This window comes from Acanthochromis polyacanthus, chromosome 19 (assembly GCF_021347895.1).
Source record: "Acanthochromis polyacanthus isolate Apoly-LR-REF ecotype Palm Island chromosome 19, KAUST_Apoly_ChrSc, whole genome shotgun sequence".
Classification (NCBI taxonomy): domain Eukaryota; kingdom Metazoa; phylum Chordata; class Actinopteri; family Pomacentridae; genus Acanthochromis; species Acanthochromis polyacanthus.
The window spans coordinates 11,305,782-11,324,538 of NC_067131.1; the positions used below are offsets into that span (position 1 = coordinate 11,305,782).

Below are 18,757 nucleotides of genomic sequence, written 5' to 3' on the forward strand. Positions count from 1 at the left end.
AAAGGTTAGTGTTTTCCAAATTATTCTCACAGGCAGACGATGAAACTGTGAACATATTTGTATGGTGCAGTTCTGCAGCTTCAATTAATAGTGTTTAGGATTTTAATGCGGCGCTTTCAACACTGATCCATTTTTTTCATGGTCAATTGCTACATACACATGAGCAGATTTCTAACAAACCCCTGCAAGAGTCACTTTTTAACATTAATATTTTCTTTTGATGGTGGCTCTGGAGATTGGGGAGCATTTGATTTAAAACCCTTTGGCATCGGGAAAGAAAAAATAGTGTTGGAAATTGCTCTTTCTATTAACCATGGGGTAAGATAAAGGCAGCAGAAAGAAACAGCAGAAGACCCGGGCTAATACTACCTCTAGGAAATGCAGTTGTTTTGCAATTTAACACAGATTTACCATCCTTTGATTATGCTCCCCAGAGATACAACCTCCCTCTGAGGAAGACACAAAATGGTTGCAGATAGAGCTCTCATCAATAAGTCGCCGGAGGTCGCCTCAGTGTTTGTGGGTGGGAACCTGGTGGCTAATCAAGTAAAGAGAGTCCAAGTATTGGCTGCTTAAGGCGTAAAAGCCAACAAATGATGTGTGAAGGACACTGATGAACATCACACGTGCGAAGATTAATGCATGTAACTGCTTGAACTGGCTTTAAAAAAAAAGATCTCAGGAGGCTGTCACTCGGCTACAATTGAATTCTACTTTGTCAGTGACTCTTTCTCAGTGCAGCCAAAGCTGAGCATACATTTGAGATCTAGTGGAAGTGTGTAAATGTTTAAAAGCTGGTTTAAATGAAAAAGCAAGTGTTTTGACCTTGCGTTTACATATGAATGAAAAGATAATAAATGGCTAGGAAATTATGAAACAGTGAAAATTCCCTTCAAGAGTTCAGTGAGAGCCGGCCTACATGTTTATAGAACTTTTGCATTAAAAAAAAAAATGTTAACATTTATGTGTGGTCGGAAAAATATGAAACACAAAAGAGAATCATTGTGAAGCCCCATTGTCATGCACAGCTTGAATAAAGATCCATTCAGTCTGGCACAAGCCAAATAGCTGCTGTGTGGACAGAGCTGAATTTCAATATGGGCAAAACATATCACAGTTGACCCCACGCCCCCTCTCAGAGTGAAGAAGTCTTGTAACGGAGTTATGCGGTGTGCATGCTGGCAGCACTTTTGGAGGTCCACCGCTTTCAGCAATAACAGCTGATCCCATTTGCAAGCTTCTGACTTAGCCGCCTCAACAGTAATAGACACGACTAATTTTCTGTGATGTTTCTATTCGGGGGCTGATGATTTAACTACTGCTACATCTGTAATATTGTCCGCCTGCTGTACCCCAGTGATAAGATATCTCCAGACTAACTTTCGAACATGAATTTATTAAGAAGTTTGATGCCCTAAGCTACAATATTGTTATTATGGTGCCATGATGATGTTGATGTTGTCTTTAATCACTATATGAAAACATTCATGCATCATTAGCATGTAATATAATTAGCCTAATTAAGAAAAATAGTACTTGAGGCTGTGCATTGTCTTATGGAGGTATTCATTAGATGTGACTTTTCTTGATCATTTGCTACTCATTAAAACTCCTAAGAAGAATGAGTGGAGTTATTTGTAATAGCTCTGTGTCCTGACTTCCAGATTCAGCACCCCGGACAGCTCTCTGGATCCAGCATTCTTACTTGTTCTGTGTTATATTGTTGCGGAAGTAAAGCAGATGGTGTTCAATTGGCATTCACTTGGCATTCAACAGGAAATCTATGGCTCTTCTTCAGCAGTGGACATAATGTTTAACAAGGTGCTTTTGCTGTCCGCCGCAGCACTTCTATGTTCTGCTCTGACAGGTAACCCATCTGACATTCAAACGGAGACTTCCTCGTGAGCAGGACCTGCAGTATACTCGCAAGTGCATTGATCCCACAAGAGCCTGGATTTCCAAGTGGAGGAATTGGATGCAGCCAGGCAGCGCAATGTGGTTTCCCCTGATTAACTCTCTCATATGCTCATTTAACTGAGTGTTGAAGGCCACGGGGCAAAATGCAGCAGCACTTACAAAAGAAGAGAAAGTCCAGAATATGGAATTGAAGTGAGCGACCAACAGAGAAATGACATCTGGGAGAACGTATTGCAATAGTGGATCTTTCGAGCTCAGACAAAGCTGTCCACAGTGACCACCGTGGATTTTTCTGGCTGACGAAGGAATAGCGGAAATGGAAATCCACGGCAACTTGGGACTAACTAATTAGTCTTATAGCCTGAGGTGCTATAGGGATCTTACCAAGTACATTAATGGTAGTAGGAGTAGCGCTAAGCTTCCAGTGAACCACTGGTAGAAACGGGTGAACGCCATTAAGCATTAATCCTATTTTACAGAGCTGGACTGGGGCCAGTCGAAGCCTGCATTCTCTTTCTGGCCCCACTGATATGCAGGAATCCAGAATAATCTATGACAGGAAGAAGATACAACATTATAAAATGATTCCTCTGTTGTTGTTTTTTTTTTGTGTTTGTTTTAGAGAATAGTGGCTGTACAACAGTTTTTGGATCCACTGGACACCGCTTGTGCTTGTTCTGGGAACATAGCCGGGTGATTTTCAAGAAGCCAAACACAAACCTTGGCATTTGCCATGCTGGGGGAAAAAAAAGACGAAGCAATCACAGTGACGGTGACAACAGGAATGATGTGTCTCTCTCTAGATGTGCACGAGGTGACGTATCCTGGGGAGATGTGGAGATGTGCTGATCAGTCTTGCTGAATAGTGGCTCCATGGGGAGACTCAAATGCAGACACAAGCAGTGGGAAACGACACTGATATTTAATATTAACCCTCAAGCAACCGAGTGGGGTCATTTATGACCCCAGCCATATAATTATATTTGCCGTTTTTATATCCTTTATCCGAAAAATGTTTCCTACTATGAATTTGTCAATCTACTTGTCCTACAGTCGCTCATAGTTTTTTGTAGAGATCGGCCAACTGGTGTGACAAGGATAATGGAAACTTGTCTGGGGTCACTTACGACCCCAGAAAGATGTATAGGTTTTTCACTATTGTAGGCTTTTATTTTATTTATTTCTACCTCTAATCGCTATATTTCAGTGTTTTGTAGTGCACTATTGCTGCACTATTGCTGTTTGCACTATTGCAAACCTACATTGTGGGGCGGCATGGCTCAGTGGGTAGAGTGGCCATCTTGTAACCGGAAGGTTGCCAGTTCGATCCTCGGCCCGTCGAGCTCATGTCGAGGTGTCCCTAAGCAAGACACCTAACCCCTAATTGCTCCTGGTGGGTCGTGGTTAGTGCCTTGCATGGCAGCTTCCGCCATCAGTGTGTGAATGGGTGAATGTGACGTATCATGTAAAGCGCTTTGGATAAAAGCGCTATATAAGTACAACCATTTGTAGTCATAGCTGCCCTGGGGCAGACTGATGCACCTACAACCCCACCACCAGTTAGCTCTGAGTCAAAAAGGATTAAAATCCATGAGTAATTACAGAAGGATATTTTAGAATATCCATCTTAAAATGCAGTGGAGTGGAGGCACAAAAAGAGGCACTAAAGTAGACGTATTCCTGTGTAAAATATAGTGGGGTCACAAATGACCCCAGTCGGTCATTTTAGTCGCTAACATAGCTTGGTTGCTTAAGCAAGGTTGACAATCAATGCAGTCCCGGGAGTTGCCATCATTTATAAACAAGAAGTAAGGAAGGTAAGCAAGGGAATCTGATGCCAGCAGCCTTTTTAAAAGTTATTTTTATATTTAGAAACAGGACATTAGTGGTGTTGCAGGGCAGTTGCAAAGGGCCAGAGGTGACTCATTACTTACTGAAAACTTGGTGCACATTCTCAAGTCTTATAGTGGGAATCAGGAGAAACAAAATTGTGGTATTTGTCAGATTCAGCAGTCCATTAAGGCAAAACCATACTCGGCCAAGGAGAATGACATCTACTTCTAGTTGCAACTCTCCTGGACCTGGATGGGTGGCATGGCAACAAGATGACCTTTAACTGACATCAGTGTGCATTCATCAGGGGCAGTGACCTTAATGGCTCCCTCTGGACGCTAGAAGTGAATTTGCTGCTGCTCACTCAGGAATATGGGACATTATAGGCACCTGGCTGGGTCATAGGATGTAGTATTAAGGGGTCTTAACCCTCACCAACTTACTGGAAGAACAAAATATTATCAAGCGCATAGCATAGTGGCTGCCTTATCCATAGAACCAGACTGGTGATCATCATTATTTCATGCCTACATTAGCACTGATTTTGAAGCTCTAAAGATGTTTGAGTTGATGATTGTTTGTTTTGTTATACGAATATCTGCAGAATGTCACTGTGTGGTACATTGTTATTGTTGACATGCTGACTTGATGACAAAAACATATCAGATGAATAAGCAATAAGCTCAAACATTTCTACTTGTTGAATGTGAAAATTTCCTTTTTAGCTCCTTATTTGAGCAGCTTTTATCTTTTTTGATCTCCTCGGAGCAAATCTCACAGAAACTTTCCACCAAGTGTGTTACACAATTCAACCCGATATTTCAATACTTTGAATACATTTCTCTGCTGGAAATCTTCAGATTTCTGTGCCTTAAGAATCTTCAAATGCTGGAGAGGAGTTAAAGGAGCACAGTAAATTCCTCGGAGGAAATGACTGTCGACAGCCTGTCAAGTTCAAAGGCATCTTCAGAGCGGGACATTACCTCTACTCCAAAAGCAGTAAACAATGCAGTCACACTCATCATACACATTAGCAAAGCAGCTAATGAAAAATGTGCAGGAATGTGAATGAGCACAGAGATGTCCCGTCGCCACAAATGGGTCAGTCGTTTCCTGTTATTTATGAAAATCAAATTGAGAAACCAACCTCAGGGTAATGCAGGTTGTTATTGTGAAAATAGTGCATTTCAAAAATGGCATAATTTTGATGTCATTTGGGGAATGTGAGGAGTTTGAAATGTACCTCAATTTTTATTATTATTTTTTTTGCCACGAGCTGTAAGCAGTTTAGACTGTAATGAATGACGTTATTTAGGATTTTGTAAGGAGCCATTGTGGGTTTTTTTTTTTTTGGATCTCAGAACCCAGTGTTGCAGATGCTTACGTAAGTCGAGCGAAAACAAGTGGCAGACATTTTCCTCATTCTCCCACCTGCTTTTATTTTACCCCTTTATTTCACCTCCCTCTTTAGTTTCTCACTTGCATAATGCACACACCAATTTTCCAGGATCATTATTACAATATGCATCCACCCACATTCGCCAATGATGAATGATTTTCTTGAACTCCTCCACTACTCCGCTTTCATTGCTTTAAAAGAATCAATCATGTTCTACAGAACCAGATGGCAGCCTTAAATAATGCCACAATCCGACTTAATTTTAAAGCAGTGATGCTCGGGGAACCAAAAGAATATCTCGCTGTGTTTGTCGACTTCTGCACAAAACTCTGTGCCACTTTGGGAGACGTGCTTGATCTTGAGACATATGAATGTCTAGTTAACCCTTCATCAGTTTCAAATTAACTATATTTTTTAAATTAGGCTAATGGAATTACAGCAGGAATTAATGGAGGGAAATTGGGACGTCACACTTGAGTAAAGCAACAGCAACAATGATGCCAAAATGTGCAAAAGTTAATTTATAATTCAGTTTCTCGCACTCAGGACAGCATCTGAACACTGAGAATGTTCAGAAAATAATAAAGGCAAACTAATGAGCAAGTTAACCAAACCTTTGTTGTCACATGTGCATGCAACAATTTGTCTCTCCTCTCCAAAGGCCCCTCTTCATGCCTGATTTTGCTTCTTATTAGCACCAACTCAAATGCCAAATCAGTTTTTTTCACTATATTTGTGATATCAAGCCTCCCTGCCTCATAAAACCTGCTTGGCATTGGGCCTAAAGCGCCACCGTCCCCTCTGAACTGTAAAATAAAGGGGGATTCATATACTGCCCACGGAAGTATCAAGTTGAAGTAGTGCTCTAACTCACTCATAAATTATGAGCCTGGCTGTTCGGTTTTGTTTGCTCTCGTGTGCCGCCGGTGGAAGACATCGGGGGTGGTGCCTCCCTCCATCCTCTCCCTCCTCTTCTCATCCTCCTTTTTACCCCCTCTCTCTCCCTCCTACCCTCGATCTCACCGCTCCCTGGGGTGTGTCTATGGAAGCGCCTTTCCTTTTTTTTTTCCCGCGCAGGCTGTGTGTGCGCGCCGTGCGCTGCTGCTGTTGCTGCCTCCTCCTCCCCTCTGCCTCCCTATCTGCATCTGCTGCAGAGCTTAGCCAACACGCATCCCTGCTCTCTCTCTCTTGTTTTTTTTTTGTTCATTCCCACCACCTTATTTCCTCTCCTCCTGTTTCTGCCCACCATAATTTCTCTGATAAGGCGCACACCTACGGCCGTGGCGCGCTGGAGAGAGAGAGCAGGAGAGATGGAGCAGCCACTATTCGTCACTTTAGAGAATTGAGGACAGCGGTGAACCGGAGGAGAAAGCGCCGGATGGGATAGGAGCCGTGAAACCCACATCACTCACCGCGGATTGAGCAAGCCTCCCCTCCCTCTCCTCGCTCTCTCACACTCTCGGTCTCTCCCTCCCTAGTCTGCAGACTCCAAGAACAGCCGCTGCATCATTTTTTTTCGGAGCCTCCTCCCTCTCGTTCTCTCTTTTCTGTCCCTCTCTCTCTCTCTCTCCTCTCTCCCCCATCCTCCTCGCTTCTCTCCGTTCTGCCTGCTTTTCTGCTGCTTGCACCACTGTGGGAATGCAGCGAAGGTAAATCCACGCCGGATCTATCATCACAGACTGCAGACAGCTCCGGAGACGCACGGCTGGAGGAAAAAAAAAAATCAGAGTCAGGGTGGTCAGCGCAGAAAAAGGGATTTGGAAACCTTTTGGATCAGTTGGATTTAGCCCCCATCGCTACCCTGGGCATCATCATCAAGCAACAAACAAACAAACACCACCCCAATCTCATTGGCCGATCTCATCAGATCCCTTTCCTGCCCTGCCTCGTTTCAGTTTCGGTGGCTTTTTACCGGCTTGGATTACCGACAGCTGGAGCGAGAGAGAGCGGGTGGCCGTTTCCTGAGGTCTGCTGGAGGCAAAGTTGAAGCAGCCTGCAAAGACACTGCAAGTGGAGGAAAAAGGAAGATCTCTTTGCTTCTGAGGCGCAATGAACTCCAATGAAACCCGAGCGACTGACATTGGAACAATCTGCGTATTTTGAAGGATCTTATGCGGCCGATAATCAAGCCATTGAGAGTGGAGAAGGGTGCCGCCACAGCCTCGGTTTGTTGGTCCACGCACGCACACACGCACATGGATTTACAGCTCCAGTCTGAAGCTCGCCATGCCACGGATCGATATCCTGCTCCGTTCTTTTCGCGACGGCTTTTTAACAAGGGAGTGAAGCATCCTGGGATTTATCATCGCTTCGTTAGCGCTGAACTACAGTGAGGCGCCCCCCCTCCGCCTCGCTCCCTCACCTGTCCATAACCTGTGCGCCCGTGTGGAAGCGTGTGCACGTTTTTTCCCTTCCTCTTCTTCCCCCCCTCGTGCATTTCTGTGAGTGTGTGCGTGCGTGCGTGTGTGTGTGTTTGGTTTGTTGTCCGCCAGAGGGAGTGTAGGTGATATTGCTTGTGTATGCATTGGGGTGCTGTGCCAGCTTTTAATTAGTAGTACGTGACTGTGGGTATATTGTGTCTGCTGTGCTTGTGGGTTGCCCGTGTGTGAGTTCATGTTTTATGTATGTGCATGTAGCTATATAGGCCTCAGCGTTGTGTGGGTATTTACTTAAGATGCGTAGTATTTCCTCTGCACCACATCTCCTTCATCGTATATGCCCTTGTGTCATCTGGCCACCTGTTTGACCTCCCGAACACCCCTAAGAGACAACAAAGCTCTGGCAGGATGAGTGAGCGCTCTGGTGCAAGCACTCTAGCGGCTATGACGCTGGAGGAGCCAGGGGCTGAACAGGCATCTCCTCGAGCCCCAGGCCCTCTCCGCTGTGGCCCCTGTGCCGTGTGGCCTCGCCAGCAGACCTGGCTGTGTGCCGTGCCCCTGGTCATGGGCTTCGTGGGGCTGGGACTCAGTCTCATGCTGCTGAAATGGATTGTGGTGGGCTCAGTCCAAGACTTTCTCCCCACAGATCTGGTGGATCCTAAAGGTAGCATTGGACAGGACCCTATATTCCTCTCCAAACCCAGTGCCATGCCCAAGGGGCCTGACATCTCCACGGCCACCACTACTTTAACTGCCTCCACGACAGCAATGGTGTCGACTACCACGCCGCTAGCTGCGGATGGTACCGCTCCAGCTCCAAGAACTCGATCAGGGCCACCAGCAAACCACTCAGCCAATGCCAGCACTGCCAATGGAGATGGCAACCGTGCCCCACACCTTCATAACCGTGTTGGCACCCGCGTTAGCGGGACTGTGGTCACCACCTCTGCTACTCGTGCCACCAGACTGACCCCACCACCCAACGGTAAGGAGGTCACGCCTCGCAGTACTGTTAAAAAAGGAGGCAGCTCTGGGAATGGACGTAATGGAGCTGCCAACTCAAAGCCGGGACAGACTTCTGCTACCACCACTACGGCATCCACCACGACTACAGCTACTGTGAAGATCACTGCTAAGGCTCAGCCGACAACCTCCCAGCCGGCAGCCCCAGTAAAACCCACGTCACGATGGAATCACGGGCGGCAAGGCAAGGGCCCAGCCACCCGCCCACACCACCGCTTCCGAGCACGTGAGTCCACTTTTTGGGTTTATGGATATGTATGAGAGAGTAGAGTTGTGAGAGGTTATCTGTGAAACTCAAGATAAGTGTTTCATAAGGGCTTTTTTCTTGGACTTTGTGGCAGCGAGACTGGTGTTTAACTACAGCAGCCAGCTACAGTGTATCCATTAGCCTGGTAAAGAAAACCTCTTTTGTCTGATAGGCTTTGTTATAACTCATGGTCTGAGAATGTAATTTTTTTCCCTTTCATATCCACATGGAAAGTGGATACTCCAGCAGCTTAACATTAATCGTATTCATTAACACAGGCAGATATCAGGGGATATTCTCAGTATTTTCACCCCTCTCGTCTTTATCTTTCACTTGTGCATTAATCCGATATGAATCTTACCTCCGGAGAAGTGTTTTTTTCCCCTCTTCTTCACCCGGTGGTTTAAGTGCCATTAAAGGCTGAGGCTCCATCTCAGAATTTATTTCATTTTGTCGGCTTGAGTTGGGATGTTAAAGCTTTGTGATGTGTGCTGTGACCAAGGACAGCATTTTTGTGGTATGAAAACAAATAACAGGAGCCGGTGTTGTGTCGAAGTGGGAGAAAGGTTAGCTCTCACCTCCTGTCTTGAGGAATCAGATATAGCGAGGCCACACATTCCATTTAGATGAGAGGATACTGGGAGCAGAGTGTCGCAGGTACTGCTTTCACACTGCAGGGGGAGAGAGAGAGAGAGAGAGAGAGAGGAGGCTCAGAGGAATAAGATGGATATAGGGATGAGAATAAGGTTTCAGAGGACAAGTGGAAATAGATGAGGTAGGAAATGGGGGGAAAAAAGAGGAGAAATACTTTGAAAAACAATATAAAGTTTAAGAGGATGGCGAAGGGAAGGAAGCGAATGCGGGAAGCATAACAAAGCAGGGGAATGAAAAGTGGGAGAAGAAAGAGATGGCAGATGGAGAGGGCTAAGTGAGGGAAAGGCTTGAGGGAGATGGCGGGTATAAAGTAGGAGAGCTGTGAATTTTGCATATTTTACATTGTGTAAAGAAGGAAGGTTTCACTATTATTAATTCCACAAGGGACGTGTTTTTAACATCACACAGATTTTTTTTCCCCAATGTGGGTGGGGCTGGATGTGAGTGTAATCATGAGTACTTGGTATGACTATGAAAAATGTATTTTTTTCCCCCTCCAACTCATGGGATTTTTTTTTTTTACAGTGCTGTTGGAACAATGTAGTATTTAATTGTGGCTTTGATTTAAAGCTCATTCTTTGCTCATCTATTTTCACATGTATTTTCACCTGAGCTTCCTCTTAGTGGATTTACCAAGGGAGCGAATGATAAAATAGTTTCCTGTTCCTTCTTTCAGCAAAGTGTGCAAAGAGGGAAATGACAGAATGTTAGTGTGAAAACTGAAACCTTCATTTCTCCACATTTCTGCCGTGGATCATATGTTGGGACAGCAGTTCCGGTTGAATACATGGCTTCTTCTCGTTTATCAGCTGGATGCGTCTGCTGGCATCGATTCCAGCAACAAACGGCGATCAAGTGACATTTTCTTCTTCACCTCAGGGGCAGAGTATTGTCAGCATTGCTGGTAGGGCGCTGGTAATCAAATTGGATCTATTTTGCGTGCACTTGAGCAGACGTGGTGACCTAATAAGTCGGTCAGCTGATTTGACCAGAAACGTAGCATCTGACTGGTGACAAAACTGTAGAATTTGCCACAGAAAATCCTCAGACTCCTTCTGCAAGAATAATCCAGCGTCAGTTACATCACTTGATGAAGAAAGAGGTCAGCCCCCTCATGTGAACATCTGGAAGTGTTTTTGAATCCTGTAAAGCTAGAGCATACTTATTAAAGCCGCCCTCCATCCATAAAACCTTTCAAATACAGAAATAATTTCTACTGGAGGCTGATGTTTTTGAGTCTCTTGCCCACATTTGACATCACGCAGAGCGACCTGACATTTTGGCCCCGCTTAATTTGTCCTCTCATTTAGTAAATATCTGTCAGGCAACAGGTGGCTTTTTGCAGTCACCAAAACACAACTCTGCAATGCTCACTGAAATCAATTGAGGATGGATTTTTTTTTTGCCAGTATTTTAGTGTTTTGTATGTTACCAGAACACCCCCCCCCCAAAAAAAAAAAAAAAAAAAACTAAACTAAACAAGGGTCTAAACTCTCAGCTGCTTTTGTGTTTGCCAAAATCATCACCAAAGCATCTCAGAAGCTCTTTGGTAAGCACAGGTAGTAATTCATAACACTGGTTACAGAGACAAAAACTGTCCTGAAATAAAACAGTGATATCTGAAATACTGTGGTTTCGCACCCATCTACCTGTTCTTGAAAAGCATTCATATCATTCATATCTTAAAAGCAATGAGTAAAATCATTTTTAACAGTTAGATACATTACAAGAGTGTTGTAGCAGGCTTGCAGCTATTGTTATCAGTAAGTAAAAGCTGTTGATCACGGTCATGGCATGTGTAAATTCGGAAGGGGATTGTATTGTAAGTCAGATTTTGAAGGCAGATAATTCCCATTTTGCAGGAATGTCAGCACTGACACTCATTCCTCGTACTTAGGCGGTTTAGATGATATAGCCTAATGTATGCGATGACATTTCATCCTTATTATTTTACCATCCGAGGTATAATGATACAGTAATCTGACAAGATGCACCTTTTTCTGTTGACATTTTACTAATGTGATGTTTTAGTAAGGTCTCTCTCGGTAGTAAAATCATTGTGCTGAGTTTATTATCATTGCACAGGATCTGAGCATGAATGATTGTCTTTCACTGATGGCTTCTTATCTAACACAAAGTATTACAAATCCCTGTATGGCAATAATAAGACTTTAAATGGTAATAAATAAACTGCAGACATTTGATACCGGTGGGTACGGATCAGCCACAACATTAAAACCGCCTGCCTAATGCTGCAGCTGTGACCCTTTGTGGCACTGTTATGGCACCTGTCGACATGTCTTGTGTTGTTTGACACTAGGAGGTTGGTAAAAGATCTTTTGGGGGCCTTGGATTGTGGAATAGGGCCCCTGTGAATCAGGTTTGATCCAATGCATCCTGTAGATGCTCGATTAGATTGAAATCCGGAGAGTTTGGACTCCCCTTGGGCTCTTTGTCGTGTTCCACAAACCGCTCTTGAGCAGTTTTTGCTGTGTCGTGGTGTGCATCCAGGACTGCTGTTGTCATGAGATATGCTCTGAGATATGTTCACATTTTGGTGGGTAGTTTGCGTCATAGTAACATGCGCATGAATACCAGGACTCACGGTTAAGCAGCAGAATATTGCAATGCCACGGGATGATCAATGTTCCTCATTTGTCCGTGGTTTTAATGTTGTGACTGATCGGTGCATATTGCAGTGTATTGCAGTGGATTGTTAAATTGTCGTGAGTGATTTCAATAAACCCTGGATCATGCCAACTCAAACAATGAGAAACTTTAGAGCAAATGGCTGCTAAGTGCTTAATGTGGATGCCTCCAACTGCCATGGCTTATTCTATCAAGTCAAAGCTGCACTCTGTGTAGAATAGCTTCTTGTTGCTACGTTATTCCGTGTTGCTTAGTGCCAAGTATTGACATAGTTGCTATGGGTTGAGATAATAAGGCATGCTCTTTATTGGATATTATGTGTATTCCAGCAACCCCTGTGCTGTTCATTTCTACTCACGCAACCTTCACGTACAGTACAGTGTACAATGTGTAACCCACTAGAGCAGTGACCCCATCAAGCTTATTGTAATATTATGTGGAGTTGTGCAATACAGCATGTTTAAAGTGTACTGATACACAAAAAATGTCTCGGCTGACGATGAAACGCTCTGTAAAACATGGCTTCAGGTGCGGTTTTCTTTATCCACAGCCAAGTGATCTCATCCTTTATGCTAAGTTGTGTGCTAATACATTTATCGTACGCAGAGTCAGGTTTCAGGTAATCTGGACCGCACATGGGACATAGTACCCTTATTTTTCTTTCCCACTTTGTTTCTTCTGCTGTTTGGTGAGGATCTAAATGAATCTCTTGGTCCTGGAAGAGAGACAAGCTTTGTCCGCTGGGGATAAAGACATATTTTACCTGGTCCTTTTGTCTTATTTTCTCTTCTCTCTCCCTCCACTCTCCCTCTTTCCCTGTGGTTATTGTGTCCCGTCTCTGTGTCATTGTATTCTACCATCTATTTTTGCTTTGCTTTTGTGCTTTTTCCATCCTTTATTTTAGCTCCTCAGCTCACATTCATGAGCATATGGGCAGTCGTAGGAAAAAAAAAAAAAAAACTGGCACGCTCATGAGCCACAAAGACGAGCATGTAGCATGTGAGCGTGTGCCCATACTCGTGCATCTATCATCTGGTTTGCTCTATTTGAGGTGTTATGTATCTGACTCGGCTCTCTACGTACAAGCCCCATTGGCTCAGAAGTAGGGATATAACAGGCGAATGGAGCAGTGCACAATGAGCGCCTGTTGGGGAACCAATGGGGACGCTGTGCTGGCTGAGGGCCCATTCGACTCTCTTCCTCGTTGTAAGAACTCCTCCTTAGTGAAGTGTGGTTGTAATTCCACGCACATCTCGCTAGCTGATTCCAGCCACATTTAAATTTTGCTCGAGCAATTCTAAGGCCTGCTACTACTGCTCATCAATGGAGTCATTGGCTGTTTCCTGAGTTGGGGACAGAACCGAGTCAGTGAGCACCTTTGTATGCGAGAGGCGCCACATTTTGCGTCGGCACGTTTGGATTTTGGGAACATTGTCTGACTCTGTAAGAGACAGAATGCAAAGAAAGTGACACAGCTATTGAGGTTGCTGTGAATCAGCTGCCTGAAACAACAGCTATTCAATGAAAACAGCTGTGCACTGAAGGTGTTGTTTCAGGTCCCTGTGGGTTTACTTTCTGTTGGCTCCTGTGACACTTGAGGAAATGAATTGTTCGTAGTTAGTTAGTTTTGAAGCTTAGTGCCACTTGTTCAACAGAACGCACTTCTAAAGTTAGTTGTCACTTCTTTGTGTTGCAAAATAATTTTGCATAAATGACTTTGATAATGATAAATGGAAAGCTGACTTTCTGCCGTTGATGCAGATTCCTTGTCACTTGGAAATGACATCAAGTAGAACGATACTTACGGGATTGACCGGAGTGAAATCCCCTCCCTCCTTCCCTCCCTTCTGAATACAAAAGCTTAGCAAGAAGCCAGTGTCAAATTACTGGGGCAGAAACAAAATGGCATTTCAGTCTGAATAAGTCCAGCATCATCCAGTTGTGAAGTCAAAAGCCAGTCAGTTACTGTGCCACAACTGATTGTTTTTTTAGCTCGATAGATAGAAAAACACAGCACAGGGTCACTGACAACTCTGATGTCACAGAAAAAGAGACTATAAATTTATTCTTATCCTGACACGCAAGCCCTTCGGTTCTTTTTTTTTTTTTTTTTTTTTTTTTTTTTAAGTTGTTTGTTTTTGTGTTTTCCAACTATACATGAAGCCTGCACAAAGTACTACTGTAGGACCAGTGGAGCGTGTAAGGGGGATTAAAAACAAAGATATAAATCCAGTTTGCCTCTCTCGCTCTCTCTCCAGGGAGGTCAGGCTCAGATTTGCCAGGCTGCCTCTGAGGCCTCTCTTGTCTCTCCCGAGACATGCTCTGCTTGTTCGTTGAGGCTGGCCCAAGCAGCGCTGCTTCTGCTCACTGTGTGCAGCTGCACCAATTTACAAATATCTGTTGGAAGGCAAGCTCTTATGCCTCCGCTTCTATCATTTTAGACTCAAAGTTATTAAGCCCAAACTGTTGTTCTCAGCATGTGTCAACTGGATCTTCAATAGTCCGCTTTAGATGAGTAGCAAGCAGGTTCAATTCAGAGTTAATGCTTTCAAAGAGTTGTTTTTTTAATGTGATGTTGTCCTCAATGGATGCTATTTTGCTTCAAGGAAATACTTGTCACACTGACACAACACAGATGCATGGGCCACTGTACATCAAATTGTCATTTAAGGTTCTTAAAGAAGCTTAATTATTTAAAATCAATGGGGAGTTGTTTCAGACTACTATGAAGTGCTCTCACAAAAGATAAGACTCCAGAAATAGAAATTGTTAATGTTACTATAGGCATCAGCAAAGACTATGCACTCAGACATGCCACTGGTACATGTAAATCCTCTGCATGCTAAATGGCTTCCATTAGCATAGCGTGTATTTAATCAAACAGGTTTCTTAAAAAAAAACAAAAAAAAAACAACATGAGCTCCCCTTACACTGTTGGAATAGCTCAGATTCATCAGACTGTAAAGGATGCGTGCATATACTTTGCACATGCAAATTAATGAAAGAGTGCGGCATTCCGCAGTGTTGGCCTTGAACATAGCAGAAATACTTGACACTGATGGGCACCAATTACTAAGCCGAGTACATCATTGTATGCACTTGGGTAAGCCCGCAGACAAATTATCCTAGACTGACAGCCCGGCGAATGTTTGAAATTTTGTGGGATTTGATCCCACGCCCTTTCCTTTGCTTGTGCTGTGCTCTACCCAGTGAACCTCAAAGAATCAATAAGGAAGAGGGGGAGAAAGCCTCGAAGTAAGGACAGCTGAGAGAGGCAGAGGGAGAAACGAAATAGAAGAGCGGAAGGACAGAAATAGAGGACGTTGGATACAAAGGAGAAAAAAAAAAAGAATTTATTGGGTCAAAGACTGTCATAAACCATAAGAGCATGTTCCAGAAGTAAGGATCCAGCTGCTAGGTAAAAGCATACAGACATCACAGCTGAGTGAATGAGCCTTTGCCAGACATTTTACATATCTCAGACCACCATTCTGCCTGGTCTATTATTATCTCTCTCATTTCTATGTAGATTGGCCTCAAGGTATTATCCATATTTGAATTTTACAAGTATTTCACTTCAGCCGTGTCACCACACTGTCTGCATGATATATCCTATAGTGAACTGAATCAGCAGGCAGTATAAACCGGTGAAAGTTGTCAGTGTTTTATATAATATTGTGCATTATGCATGCATTTTATGACAGCGTAAATGTGTGTGTGAATGCCTGTGGGATATTAGACACAAGCAAAGTATGTACCACACTAAGTTTTGGTCAGCGTGAACAGTTTCTGAAGTTCAATCAATTACTTGAATTAATTAATGAATGGGAAATTAATCTTTTTTTATATATATATAAATGATGAGTCGCTTCAGTCACTGCTCAAGCAAGGATGACAAAGGTTCCCCCGTGCCATTTGATGTTTTTGTCATGTATGATGGTAAATTGAGTGTCATTGTAAAACAAGCAATATATCATCTTCTGGTCTGGGGAATGATATTAGACCTTTCTTGAAAAATTCAAAAATCATTAATCAAATAATTGAGAAAATAATGGTCAGATTAAGCAAACACTGCAAATACTCATTAGTAGCAGCCTTAAATCATCGTGTCCTAGAACAAACGGTGCTATAGAAGGTCCAACATTTATCATGCATTACTATAAATGCATTAGGCAAAGGATTGCATGCTAGAGAGAATCAAGTTGACAGTGATGGGTAAATGTGAGGAATGTGCTCATGGTTTAGACAGAGTGAGACAAAACTGCTGCCAACACGTGTCACATCGGGATTGTTGTCCACTTCAGTGTCCGAGATGGCAACCTTGGATTGTCGTTGCGTGTCATCTTCCCTCACATAAGGGACATTCGATCCTTGAGCTGAGCCTCTTAAGCAACACTTCCTCTCAGCCCGTGTACATATTCCGCCTCCTTCAGCTGAACTGGCAGACTGTAACTGCGACCGGGGCCCTAACCCTTAACCCGCCATGATGTAAAGCACACACAACTTGTTGGGGGTGGCAAAAAGCCTGGGACCAATTGCTTCTGGAGGGAATTTGCTTTGAGAAACAAAAGTCCCCAGCATCTCTGTCCTTGTCAATCTTCCTGTATAGGGAATATCTTAAGGATACAAAAAAATAAAACGCACCACAGATCTGATCACTCAAACAGAACGGGATGAAAGAACCTCAATTTTACTGTAAATTCAGCTGCAGTCTTCAAGTGCAATTCTGTCTAAAATCTAAAATTTGGTGCTAATTCACTTCAATTTGCACCACTTAAGTTATGATTGTGCCACAGCCGCTGCAGATATCTTGTGAAGTCTGTCTGATGCTTTTAAGTGATATTTGACTCCCAGGCAGATGTCAAGGGACTCATAGATTGGTGAAGGAGAAACTTGCTACTGTAAGTACTGACTGAGGCCATCTTAGGGCTTCTTAATGTCACTGTGTGATTTATGTAGACAAAATGTCCACCGGGAGGTGGCACAGAGAAGAAGAGGTAGAGGTGGGTGGGGGCTGAAATATTAATGTATGGGAAGGGAAACATGTGGAATGTGTGTTGCCAGAGGTGTGAATAATTGATGAAACTTCCCTTTCATAAAGTGCTTGAGCTGTCCTTTGTCTGGTGGTCTAATGGCAGAAACATGGGAATATAGGATTTTAGCGTACGGCATCGGCTGCCTTTCAGAAGCAAACGCATCAGTAGTCATAAGTGACCTTTCATTATATCAGAAGTCCCTGCACACAGAATCAAGAAACTTCCCGTTCAACCGGCTTTTGCTCATCTCTGTTCACAACTGTGGCAGTTTCTCCCCCCTACTGAGTTAATTGTAACTAATGTTTCCACAAAGAAATAAAGGTGGTCTTAGCCTAAGGAAAGAAATGATCCTAATTGAAAGTAAACAGTGGGATCATTATTGTCTCTGAGCATCACTCCCCCACTTTATATCTTTTCAGATTGGAAGAAATGGGAGTAGAGACCAACTTTAAAGGCTCGTTTTAGTGATGGTGGTTAATGTGTGTGTGTGCTGGGGGAGCGCTCACTGGCTCTCATTTCAGTCACATGGAGTCTGCTTCCATACAAGTCTGCCACAGTGGGTATTTAGATACTACATTTATTGACTTGCCTTTAATCCTCAAAATCCCATAATTCATTAATTCATTAATGAATTATCTTATGCATCCTTTCATCCATTTATTCTTATGTGCAGAGAGCACACTGACTGACTGGTAGCTTAAGGGGCTCTGAGATAGTGCATGTGGCAGTGCAGAGAGGATTAGTCCATCATATCTGATCTGAGACTGTTAGATCCCAATATTGAATTACGGACCCTGTGGGGTCTCTGGTTCCGTTATCAATTTGCAAACGAATATGGCGGAAAAGAAGGGTTCGGGGGGCTGGACATGTTCTTGGTGGTGGCGGTGGCAGCTTTGAGACAGGTTTTGGTGGGATGTGATGCATCTAGTAACAGTCAGTTTTTGTCGTCCAGGGGACTGCATGTGAACAACTGCAGTGTCATTTGCGATTTAGGTTAGTTCTTCCCTGTGCAGTTGGATGAATGAGTTTCATTCTGGATAGATCACAGCTGTAGTGGTTCCATAAAGCCTTCATTAACCATTATGAAAAACATTTCTTTTGATCCACAAAATCCTTCAAAGCTGTATGTGGGGTTATTAAGGGAAAATGTCAGATTTTAGGACATGCACCATGTGATACATTTAGTTTTTTTAGTCTTATTTATTTTAAAATTAAAACGGATAATTAACAGTTTATATAAAAGTAATCTCAGTCACTGTCTGCCTCGGTGTTAATTTCAAACTTCCACTTTTCATGTTGGTATGAAAATAAACCTCCAGCTGTGAAGTGTGATTTCGACAGTGTTGCAACCGGTTCGTCAGACTTTTCTGTACCTAAGCCACAATTATTTTAGCAAAGAGCGCTATTTAAGTCACAACTTTGAAGCGAGGTATGCGCAGCGTCGAGAACATGATTTCTCACTACCCTGCTTCACACCTAGCATCTGGGTACATGACGAGCCTGCAGTAAAGTGTGGATTGCGGAGGTTGCAGCAGTCGGATTGATTCACTGCAATGTGTGGCCTGCTGCCACCCCCAGTGACGGGAAATGTGCCATGGTGCCCTGTTTGAGATGGAGAGGG

General features: G+C 43.5%; 1 protein-coding gene across 1 annotated transcript in view; it reads left to right on the forward strand.

Moving 5' to 3' along the window:
• The first annotated feature begins 6,280 nt into the window (after positions 1 to 6,280).
• nrg3b (neuregulin 3b) overlaps positions 6,281 to 18,757 on the forward strand; it is a 197,946-nt gene continuing 185,469 nt past the window's right edge. Inside the window, exon 1 of the mRNA XM_051939880.1 lies at positions 6,281 to 8,776. Coding sequence (XP_051795840.1) covers positions 7,936 to 8,776 — 841 coding nt within the window. The 5' untranslated portion in view covers positions 6,281 to 7,935. The remainder of the gene's footprint in view (positions 8,777 to 18,757) is intronic.